The 12,696-nt window shown below is 41.0% G+C and overlaps 1 protein-coding gene across 3 annotated transcripts in view; it reads left to right on the forward strand.

Moving 5' to 3' along the window:
• GPATCH2 (G-patch domain containing 2) overlaps window positions 1-12,696 on the forward strand; it is a 145,665-nt gene that overhangs the window by 94,841 nt on the left and 38,128 nt on the right. For all 3 annotated transcript variants that reach the window (XM_084828785.1, XM_084828786.1, XM_084828787.1), the window contains 2 exons: window positions 1,994-2,033; window positions 9,828-9,898. In XM_084828785.1, the coding sequence (XP_084684911.1) occupies window positions 1,994-2,033; window positions 9,828-9,898 (111 nt within the window). The remainder of the gene's footprint in view (window positions 1-1,993; window positions 2,034-9,827; window positions 9,899-12,696) is intronic.

Here is a 12,696-nt window from a genome sequence, read left to right on the forward strand (position 1 = left end):
ACTGGTGCAAGACCACCTGTCCTCTATTAAGTCAAGCATACCAATATCCACCTCTTATCAGCATCCTTGTCAATTTCATCCTCCAGTCTGGGGCTTCCCTTGTTAGCGAACACTTTCTTTAAAAAAAATGCTGCTTCACGTTCTACTGAAGTAATAACACCCGTACCTAAAGCGCCTTCTCTCCTGCAGCCGCCAGCCACTTTTGACTCTACTCCTTCCCTCTCGTGCTTGTCGCTTCCCTCCACTGGTCTCCACTGGTAGCTGTCAATAAGGGTTACAGATGAGTGTGCAGGACCACTACACATATACTAATTTCAAGGTAGAACAGGGACTGAGTGGGTAAAGATATACAAATGTCATAGCAGACAAGTGAAGCAGATCACTAAAATGCACAAATTTTTATGGCAAAGCAGCCAAACGGAAGGGAAAATTGTGCAAATTTAAGGCAGAGCAGTAAAATGGAGGGAGAAATTACACAAAAGTCCTTACAGGGGACATTCACTCCTGCACATTTGTGCAGGACTGATTTTTTTTTTTTTAATTGTGAACATATTTGGAACACTTTTTGTTCTCCCTTCTTCAAGATTTCTATTCGGGGGGGGGGGGGGGCAGATTTAAAATCCATCCTGAGCCAGAAGGTGCTGAGAACAGATGAGGGAGAATGGTGGTGGCACTAGCAAGATCGTGAGGAGTGGCAAGAGTTTTTGCCACTCTTGCTGGGCAGCTCTCTAGCCGTTCCCAAAAACCAATGATAAACTCACTCTGCCAGGTTCAGAAGTCACAACATGCCACCCTGAGAACAAACCACCCTAAACAACCCCACTACATGCCATGGGTTTTCAAAGTGGCTTGTTTGCAAAAACAACCATCACAGAAAAACCTCTCTGGGTTCAGACAGCACGTTAAGCCACCCTCAAGTCACCTGTGATATTTATTTATTTCATTTCATTTCTATACCGCCCAATAGCCGAAGCTCTCTGGGCGGTTCACAAAAATTAAAACCAAACAGCACACAATAAAACAATTTAAAATATACAGAACATTGATAACAACCAACTGTGGCTTAGTGTGACATGCAAACAAGATCACTGAATGCCTCTAGTGGGTTAGAGAGCCTAAGCAGTAATACTGATATGGGGTTAATGCCTCTTGCTTCTCCTTCCTCTTCCTAAAGCTATGATTGCCTCTGTTGCCTGTTGATACCTCCACTTTCAGTGTGTTTTAGAGTTAGTTTTTAAGGCCTCCTGAAGCATCACGACCCCGAGCCTAGTGAGCAATAAGAGCCAATCCAAATCACCCCATGGACTGACTAAAAGGAACAAAATTATAGTTATGAACTGCTGTTATGTTAGTGCTGTTATGTTAGTTCTTTGGACTTTAACTAACATTAATAAAAATAATAAATAAATCATACCAGATTGCATTTTAGAGACACTAAGGCTGTAATCCTGTGCACACTTACCTGAGAGTAAACATCCTTGAACACAGTGGTCTTTGCTCTGAGTGAACAGTCATAGCATTGCACTGTAAACTGCACATATCTGTATATGTGTATATGCAACAGAGAATGGGCCTTAAACTCAAACTCTAATTATGAATAAACATGTCCCTGTTAGCCATCAACACTTTTTAAAGTTTCCATTATGCAGTAATCAGAACATTAAATTTTAGTAGCACAAGCACAGTGAAAATATTATGAAAACGGTGTAATATATAAAGAATTGCAGAATCTCTGGCATGAAACTCTTTCAAATTGATTTAAATATATATTCACTTGCCTAAGCAGTAGAAATGTGTGGAGTGAGATACATTCCTGTGAAAACTGCTACAGACCTTGAGAGTTCTGTAAAATATCCTATTTAAATAAATCATAGCCAAAGGCTACATTTTTCTGGTGGACAATAAAATACCCAAGAGCACGCACAGGCTGGTCATATGACAGCTCGTGCTTCAGCTAGCTATGTTACTAAACCTTTTTTTTTTCCTCCCATAGCCATTGGTTTAGCCCTGGGGCTAGGAAGGAACATAGCCAGGTAAGAACCACTTTGATCAAGAACAGTTTATTTCATATATTTGAAAGAATTTAACTATCACTTGTCTGGAGCAACAGGGCACCAGTTTGTGAAATGAGGAGTGAAATGTCTCCTGGTTTTTACTGAAAACTAGTGAAAATATTTAGCAGCATCTAGCCCAGTCCAAAAGCTGCTTGGCAGTGCAGTCCCAGCAATCATCAGAATCCACATTCACTCCAAGGATATACAGTAAATGAGGAGAGTCATATAGGCAAGAGGATGGGTGCATATCAAAGCTCCCATGTGTGTTCCACATAAACATTCTTAGACATTAATCCTCCATGTGTTCAAAGAACATATGGAGAGGGAGCAAAGCTCTCCATGCAATCTCTATCCCCACTGGTGCCACCCCTGACCATTACACATTGACTGAACTCTCCACAATTAGGAGCCCTGCACGATTGCAGGGCTCCTAATTGGTGACCCAATTGTAAGTACATTGTGAGCCAAACATGTTAGGATTTCTCCTTTGGACCTCTCCACTCAACACACAATGGTCAAGTGTGGAGCCAGATGGGGAGGGAGATATTGGGGTGCAGCAGCCCTGCTCCCCCTCTATGCGTTCTTTGAACACATGGAGGAATAAATTGTGAAGGGGGCTAAAATCTCTGGGATTGGGCTGAATCCATTTCAAGTTGTCTTTATTTTGTTAAACTGACTCTCTGAATTATTAATCACTCTTTTGAGAAAAGCAGAAATGGAAATTTAAAGACTTGGTCATGAAAATATGAATATTCAGGAAGACGGTATAAAGGATCATCTAGAATAGTTTGTTTCATTTTAAATGTTCCTATTATCTTAGATGTATGACAAACACATGTATTACCAAGTCACCATAAAGAGTTTTCAAGACTATAACTCAAATTGGTAATGAATGAAGCTATTGAAACAGAATATATAGGGAAAGCAGAGGCAGGAGTATGTGGTGATAGAGGAATGTTTCCTGATGGCAGTGGGCCATAGCTGGGACTCAGAATAGAAGTTGTAAAGTGTTTTTCATAAATATTGCAAACTGTTTATTCTGCCATGACTGTGAATTTAAATTTATTAACAAAATGTCTCTCAGAAGCAACCGGAAAACTAAAACTATAGATAACATTATTCCAGCTTTGCGAATAATGTTTTAGAATTGGTCACCTACCTGCAGCTGGTGCTACCTTCCAGCATCCTTCTTCTCCATTGCTGCTATAGTGAGACTTGATTATAGTGCTTCTGCTCCTTCTGTTAACCTGGATTCTAAAGAGATCCCAAAGGCTCTCCAAACGGGATGAATGAGCAACAAAATGGCAAGTGTGGTTCAATGTAAGTAAGTGTAGTGATACACATTGGGGCAAAAAGTCCTGACTTCTCATGGGGGCTGAGCTGGCAATCACTGAACAGGAAAGGGGTCTTGGGATCATGATCGATAGCTCAATGAAAATGTAGACCCAGTGTGCAACAGCTAGGAAAATGGTGAATTCCATGTTAGCGATAATTAGGAAAGAGATTAAAAATAAAACTACCAATATCATAATGCCTTTATATAAACCTATGGTGTGACCACACTTGGAATACTCTGTACACTTCTGGATATTATAGAGCTGGAAAAAGTGCAGAAAAGGTTAACCAAATGTTCAGGGGACTCAAGCAACTCCCCTATGAGGAAAGGTTACAACGTTTAGAGCTATTTAGTTTAGAAAAGCTGAGAAAGCGGGGGATATGATAGAGGTGTACAGAATGATGCATGGTGTGGAGAAGGTAGGTGGAGAGGAGTTTTAATTCCTCTCTCACATTTCTAGAACCCAGGGTCGTCCAATAAAGGTAAATGTTGGGAGATTCAGACCAGATAAAAGGAAATGTTTCTTCACAGAGCACACAGTTAAACTATGAACTTTGCTTCCACAGGATATAGTGGTGGCTACCAACTTAGATGGCTTTAAAAGGGGATTAGATAAATTCACGAAGAATAGGGTTTTCAACAGCAGGTGTCAGGGATGAGTCTCAGCTTTTTCAGATGTCTGACAGCTCTGATTTTTGATTCAGAGTTAGAACTGCTAGATCAAGGCATGGCGAGGGACCCTCCCTAGAGCACCTAGATGCTGGGAGGGTGTCCTCCTATGGCCTTGACAAACAGATGACACAGGCTGAGTCTTTGTCCCCTCCTTCCACTGTGGGAATTCAAGTTTCCAAGGAGGAGGAAGAGGGGCGTGACTTGAGAGATGCTAGGGCATGTCACAAAGCTAAGCAGGAAAAGGGCTTCACCCGGATAGCCACTCTTAGAAGCCAACGCAGGAAGGAGCCACCCTAAGGGAGGGGCATCACTGTGGAGTTAGCTGGGCCATGGGGTTCATACCCAAACTGCCAGCAACTTCTCTATCCCCTAGTTCGTCTCCTGTGCTTAGAGATTGTTGATTAGTTGTTAGGGCCTGGGGCAGTCTAAGAGTTTCCTTGAATCTGCATTTGTAGAGAGACTAGTCTCTAGAAGGGATGTACGAAAGTCACTTACTTGTTCGCGGATTATGCTGATGCTGGGGGGGAGGCGCTCCGTCCCCCCCTCCCCGAATCCTTGCCAGCCCGCTCCACTCCGCAGTAATTCTGCGGAGCTACCAGCCGGCTCCGCCAGCGGCCGGACATCAGACATCCAGCCAGCGGCCGGACAGCGGACATCCGGCCGCTGGCTAGCAGGGACGCAAATGGCGGCGGCCATAGCCGCCGCCATTTGCGTCCCTGCAGTCAGCCGTGATAGGCTACATAAATGTTTACGTAGCCTATCACAGCTGATTTTTTTTAAAAAAACGCGCGTACGCAAATGGCGGCGCCCCTGAGCGCCGCCATTTGTGTTCCTTATTTTGGCACATCTAGTCTACGTAAACATTTACGTAGACTACGGCGAAAATAAGGGGAACGCAAATAGCATAGATGCTACGCTATTTGCATTCCCCTTATTTTCACCGTAGTTTACGTAAATGTTTACGTAGACTAGACGTGCCAAAATAAGGAACGCAAATGGCGGCACCCATGGGCGCCGCCATTTGCATACACGCGTTGTTGTTGTTTTTAATCAGCTGTGATAGGCTACGTAAACATTTACATAGCCTATCACGGTGTTTTTTAAAATTTAGCCGTGATAGGCTACGTAAATGTTTACGTAGCCTATCACTTTTTTTTTTTAACTTGGAAATGGCGGTGGCGGCAGCCGGTTGAAAGACCAGCCACCGCAGCTGCCGCCGCCGAGCCACCGCCAGAGCCACCGCCACCAGTAAGATCCTCCCCAGGTAAGTCCCATCCTGGGGGGGGGGCACGGGGGGGCCGTTCCGCCACCGATTTCGAGGGGGCGAATGCGCTGGCATTCGGCCTCCTCGAGATCCGTGGCGGAACTTTCATACATCCCTAGTCTCTAGCAAAATAAAGTCGTATTAGCCTGAAGCTGGGTCTGTTATGTTAATTGCGAAGGGAAAAGGCAATCCATTCTTGACAGTGGGAGACAGCTGTTGGTCCCGTGTCCTAACTCTGAGTTTCCCATTGGGATCTTATTGGTCACTGTGAGATACAGGATCCCAGACTAGATAGCCTTTTGGTCTGATCCAGCAGGGCTTTTCCTGTATTCTAACATCTGAAGGCTTCTACCTTTTGATCACAGAAGAGGGAGAAACTCAGCTTCCTGTGCACCGTAACTAATCATTCCCCAACAAATGCAACTGTATGTCAAGTTATTCCTCATTTTGCTTCTGAGTACTTGTCTGTTGATGAAAAAGTGCAAAAGTACCCCAGATGAGTGAGGTTCAGAGTGCCACTTCGGAGTGTTTAAAGCAGGGATAATTATTTAGTATTTATTTACTGCATTTATATCCCGCTTTTCCTCCATGAAGCTCCAAGCTGCATACATAGAGTTTGCAGGTGGTCTCCCATCCAGGCACTGACCATACCAAGACCTGCTTAGCTTCAGCATGCTTTGTGCTTGCTGTTTCCCCCAGGTGAGCAGAGAAGTCGTAAATTGCAAGGCTGTTTACAGTTAATAAACTAAAGCTACAAGATAATTGATAAAGGAATCTATGTTATATAATAACTTGATTGGTCTTTTTTCTTTTGGATTTGTAAGTATAGATGCATTCAGTCAGCTAGATTACTGGAGATATAACACAGGGATATAAACAAAAGTAAACCCTCAGGCAAGCATTTTTATATAAATGATACTGGGCTTTCTTCACAGTACTGGTGCACAAGGCTGGAGTTTGATGCCTGGGACACCAGGCTTCTGTCTTACTGACATGGGCTGTCTACTATCAACTCAATACTGAAACAAATACTATCTATAAATAGTTGGTCTTCATTTCTAAAGCTGGCAACACTGAACTGCATCACCAGTGCTGAATTAACGTTAAGGGTTATTTTCTTTGTTTTGCTGGAAAATTTACATCATCCTAGATGGGGATAAATAATGCATTCAAGTCGTGCTTCAGAGTCATAAATTAGAACGCAAATACAATTTTAAAAAATAACATGTTCAGAAGCTGAATAGATGGTGTGGGCACTCTAGACACCTCACCTGAGGCTCCTTTTGACCTAGGTGTGAGCCTGCAGGTGCACACACATTCATGTTCTTTGGTATCTGTGTTGATACTAGATTTGGGGAGTCCTTGAATATGAGATTTATGTTTCAAGCCCCTTGGGGGGTTTTAAGGGTCTGGCATCATTTTCTTGTGACTGAAGTTGCAATCTGAAATCCCATTTCTTTCTTTTAAAAACCATCAATAAAAACTTCCCTTAAGTACTGGTGCAACAGTTTGCCTGCCTTATTTGGCAACTAAATTCTATTCAACTTTATTTAAATTAAAGTACTAATCTTACTTTTTTGAGATTTGTTTTCCTGTTAGTGGGTATATAGAGCTAATTTTGTAGCTGTGTGTTTCTGTGCTTATGATTTACAAATCTTAGCCTTTTAAAAACACAGATTTTTAATAATTAATCATGGGGTTTAGTCTTGGAGAAATCTTTAATGTTGCAGAACATTGTTTTATTTTGGTTGAACATGAGTCTTCAAACAAGAGGGTGAGTCTGTGTTTTTACCATTTCCCCCCATTGATACCAATGGGGGGGGGGGGGACAGTTAACCACACCAGCTCCAGGACTGACATAGCTAACGTGCCCAGAACAGAACTGGATCCAGCTAGGGATGTAAGGGTCTTGTATAATCTGCTCCATTTGTGTTCTGTGGATTGTAAAGCATCGTCTGCTCTGCTCTCCAGTCCCCCCTCCCTTCCAGAAAAGTATGCCAAAAAATCTGTCAACTTTCTCTGGTATGTAACAATTTGCATACTTTCTTTAAGTCAGTGTAAAATCATTGAGCAGAGCACACTCGCGCGTGCACACACACACAGAAAACTGCTACACTGCAGAAGCTGAAGAGAGATTAGAGATGTGTAAAATGGTGTGTGTGTGTTTTGTAATGGTGTATATATTGCCGTATTTTTACACAATTTCCATAGTTTTGTATGACCAAAGTTGCGTACAATTCCAGAAACTTGAAAGAACAGTCCACAAATCTGCAGAATCCATACAACTCTGAAAAGCCGGTCCTCTGTGGTTTCATAGAAGTCTGGTGTCATTTTGATCTCTTGCAGATTTCTCTGACATCCCTAGATCCAGCAGATCCAAAGCCAGCTCCTCCTTACCCATGGAACACCCCATTTCAGGGCTTTCTGCCTGCCAGTGGGAGAACTGCTGGCACCAGCTTTCTGCCTGCCAACGTGCAATGAGAACCTCTGCCCAGCAGAGCCACCCACCACTACTCCTCTTCACTGGCAGAGGCCAGTGGAAGGGCACCAACGTGCCATCTTAAACCCCTCCAGCTTTCAGCATCAGGGGGTTAGGATTGTGCTCTTAGTTCTGAAGTTTTTATGCTATTTTTCAGATTCTCTACTCAATATCTGAATGAGAGGGAGAGGAGAATAATTTTTATTGTTCTCATATGAAACATTTAAACCTTTTAAATTCAGGTGACTAATAGTTCACTACCAATATCTAGCTGAATATCACAGTCCAGAAATATGGTAAAACAGTGGCATAGGTATGTCAACAACTTAAGATCATCTGGGGAGGCTTTTCTCCAAGTTCTTCTGACACATTATGTAACAGTAAGAGAGAGAACTTTTGCGGTTGTGTGCCCCAATTATAGAATACCCTCCCCATGAAGGTGCAAAACACTGCAATTATTTTGGCAGCAACTCAAAACCTTTCTAACCAGGCATTTTAATTGATTGGTTTTTGTCCATTCTGTTGTATTTGCTGCTTTCTCTGTTTTAGCTATGATTATGTGTTTTTATTGTATTGTATTATTTTAATCATTTTTTACACTACCATGGTATCCTTATGGATGACAGGCAGTTTAAAATGTTTTAATAAATGAATGAAAATAAAATAATAACCAATTTGATATGTTAGTTTTATCTATTATTAATAATAATGTACAATTTTAGTATATGTAACACTCATTCTTAAAACAACTTTGTCAGATAGACCAGTATTAGTCCCATTTCTCAGACTGTTTGTAAAATGGTAATCATAGAGAGTGAGGTGGAATTTTAATCTGAGCCTCTAAAATCAGTTCTTCTAACTACAGAGCTCTACTACTGCTTATTTAAAATTCAGAACGATTGTAACATTAGAATGTTTCTGCTTTATATTTTTAAAACTAAACAACAGTAAACAAAACTTCCAGAGCATTCTGGCTTACTGTGAGCAAGCTGCGTATTGGTGCACATAGCCTGTTTGCTCTCTTCCTGCCACTGGAAGACGCTAAACCAGGGGTAGGCAACCTGGGGCTGTCTTTCCGCAAACTCAAATAGTGCTAACGGAGTTCCACTGAATCCCTCCATTGTGCAAGCAGTTGCCCAACTGGTTGCTCAAGCAGTTGTGCCACGGGTTGCGCAAGAGTTACGCACAATAGGTTGCATAAGTATAATGCACAGCCCCTTACACAAAAGTAACTTTAGTTGAATTCTTCTCCTGCGCATAGTTCAGAACCTAGTTTCCACTAGTGCAACATCATTTGCGCTAATGAGATGACACAGTTAGATACTGCCCCTGGTGCCTTCCAGATGTTTTGGACTGTGATTCCCATCAGCCCCAGCCAACATGGTCAATGGTCAGAGGTGTTGGGAGTTGTAGTCCAAAACACCTGGAGGGCAGCAGGTTGCCTACCCCTACACTAAACTAACCAGGAATTAATAGCTTAGCATGTCAGTCCAAACCCAGACTCCCGGTTTTTTCATCCCAAACAGGCCAGGACCTGTAAAACAAGAAAAAACCCTTGTTTGCAATTCTAGCTTGTGAGAGACACAACACACCAGAAGCCCCAATTCAGACAACATGGTAATCTTTTAATTCCTTGTTAGTTTAGCCCCTCCTGCTGGTGGGAGTAGCCAAGCAGGGGCAAGCAGGCTGCATGTACCAACATGCAGCTCATTCACAGTAAGCCAGGATTCTCCGGAATTCTGGCTTACCATTGCATCTGCACACAGCTGAAATCTTACTACAGTACAGGGATTTATCTGTAGAGGGAAGCATATGAGAACAGAATCATAGGAAAATAAGGACGGATCTGAAGTCAAGTAGAGGTTTTACTGTATTGCCAACTCAGCAGACTCATTATGGATAAATTAATTCAGGACTGTCAAGCCCTTTAAAGAAATGTAGTACAAAAAGCTTAGAAGTACTTATTTATTATAATGCAGGTATTGGCTTAGTTTTTATATAATTTCTGAATGTTTTGTGTAGCTTCAACTCCTGCGGGACAACCGATCAGAGAGAGGACACAAGAAAAACATTTCAGTGAAAACAGCAAGCAGGTGAGCTTAATATGCAATGCAGTTTACATTTTAAGTGACATTTAGATTCCAAGCCAATATTTTAGTAGTAGCTGAAATGCTGCTATAGATACAGCAACAGAGAGAGAGAGTCTCTGTGTCTGACTAATCAGGACTCGTCTTACTAGGGGCTGATCAAAATGGTCACTGTTGCTGCCTCTCTCTCAGAAGGATCCAAAAATGTAAGTCAGTTGGGCACAGATATCACTGAATAACAGTGATATCTTTGCCCAACTATAACTATAACAACAATATAGTTGTCTTAGGAATCTCATGACTGGAACAGGCAGAATAGTGGATGTAAAATAAAATACACACTGGATATTTGATGCATTGAATAAGAACACTTCTCTGTTGTGTGCGTGTGTGTATGTATGTAATACACACGCGCGTGTGCGTGAACTATACTGCTTAGATTCCATTTATTGTTGTGTTGATACGATTTTCACAACTGGGATACATGTCCTCTAAACATCTGGTTTAAAATGAGCACTTGCCCTCTCCCAAATTGAAAACCAATTCCTCTGCTTATCACATTTTTTATAAGCATCCCAAGTGCAATTCCCCCCCTTTGTTTTTGTTGTTCACAGTATTAGAAGTGAGAGTTGCAGTGCGAATCAAGGGGCTGACAGAAAATTAAGACATGGATTTCATGGCTAGTGAATCCATTACCAAACAATACAGCTGATTTTTCCAAAATATTGCTCTCTGGAGGATCTGAAAACTGCTGAAAGGGGCAGATTGTCTGGGTATTGAAGGAAAATGAAGGATTAATTTAAATTTGTAATCCATAACAGGGTTGTTGTTTTTTTACTTTCTCGTTTTCTTTTAAGACATTTAGCCTAGTTGATCTCAGGACTATTTTGATTATATCTGGACTAAATTATACTTGTATATTTATGTGATTATCTTTCATTTTGGTGTTAACAGTAACTAATAACTACAGGTAATTAAAAATTGGGGGAAGTGGAGAGATACCAGTGGGAGAGCGAAGAACAAAAACTTCCATTATGCCTGTAGCAATCCTTTTCCCATCAGGTTGGTGGGAAATCTCTTTCTGTCTGGACAGAGCTTGTTCATTTTCTTCTGATGATACAGATGACTATATTTTGTTACACAGATGTGACAAATACAATTACAGCTGCTCTTTATTTGATCTTCTAAAGAGGCAAAGATGTGCAAGTGTTATGCCTGCTCCCTTTTCCCACCACGTCATCTGTTGTTTGGGAAGCAGTCCTAATTTGCAGTAGATAGAAAATTATTTGTCGCGTTGCAGGTTTGCCAAAAATAAATGAAACCATTAATTACTACATTTTTTGAGCAGCTGTTAATAGATTGGGGTAGGAAAACTGTACATTACACTTACTGGTTAATTACCAGAACTATAATTGTTTAATGTGGCTTTTGTGGAAAATAATGACAGCACCAAAGAGGTGAACACTGATTGTATACAATGTGAACAAATCATTCCTTAATAGCAATACATGTTTTTACTTGCTTTTTTAAAAAGCAGTATACAGCTATTTGTGTTCTTCCTGCCCACGGAAGGGTCAATCCAGAGGCAGAATAGTTTCATGCTGTCTGAGCTAAGAAATCCAGCTGAAGGAGAATGAGATGTAGAAAAGTAGTAGAAAGGCAAGTTGAGAATCTGTCAGACTGGGGGACGATGGGGCAAAGACCCAAGGCCAGACCTAGAAGCATGTATGGCTAAATATGTAAAATTCCAGAAATCTTGAAGCCATGGGGAAAAAGTAAATTTCAGAAAATTTTAAAAATATGCTGTATTTGTGTTTTTAGCACTCTTTATAGATCTAAATTCACCTGGCTATCTTAGGAACCTAAAATGTATTATGTATAACTTGGTTATAAAATTATCATTAAAATTAAAAACATTTAAAAGTAAACTCAGGTTAGTAAATCTGAAATTTTTGTCTGAAGAAGCCATACTTTTAAATTTAATATAGCAAACATGATAATTGTATGAGCAAACCAAGTTATACATAATACATTTTGGTTCCTATTTTATGTCTGATTAGAGAGAACTTCAGCAAGAAGTCCCTGAAACATTTGAATCATCCTAGAAGCCAGAAGAAGTGGGAAGAGCTGGAAGAAGAGGGTTACTGGCATACAGCATCTGTTCCTGTTTGTGAGGAATTGGTTGGGATGGAGTTTAGTGAAGTCTTGTCTAAAGGAAAAGCTGTTGAGAGCTTATTTAGCTGGGGAAGACTCTTACCTCTTAGGAGTGGTAACAAAGCATGGTTAATTTAAGGAACATTAAGCAATCTCAACTTATTATTTGAAGAGTGGCATTTTATCCCTTTTTGTAAACAATTCCCCTTAATAGTCATGTTAATTTTGTTAATTTTGAAAGGTTATTTCTTGCGGTGGTGTCAATCCTGTACCTACACCATAGAGCCCAAGCTACTGAGTTTTATTTAGCACCTACAATTGAAGTATAGAGGGTTTATTTTGGTGAGAGCAGTTAAAGGTTTTATACCTGAGGCAGCATTCCCTAATGCTGAGGTCTAATTGGGAGCTTTATTAAAAACTCTGGTGGTTCCATAGCCCCAAAGTTTTGTGGGGGGAGGGGGTTTAAAGCATAGGTGAGATTACCCACATATTGTTCTGTCATATGTGATATCAGTAGTGGGATAACCTACAGTGTTTGTCTCACATGTGGGTTTTAGAACTTTGTTCATTGACTGCTGCAGCATCAAAGCAGAACAAGCCCAGAAACACAGGACTGTATTGAACAAAGGAATGAACATTTTCTTCACATA

This window comes from Heloderma suspectum, chromosome 1 (assembly GCF_057233095.1).
Source record: "Heloderma suspectum isolate Gila_16-S chromosome 1, 16-S_ref, whole genome shotgun sequence".
Lineage (NCBI taxonomy): Eukaryota > Metazoa > Chordata > Lepidosauria > Squamata > Helodermatidae > Heloderma > Heloderma suspectum.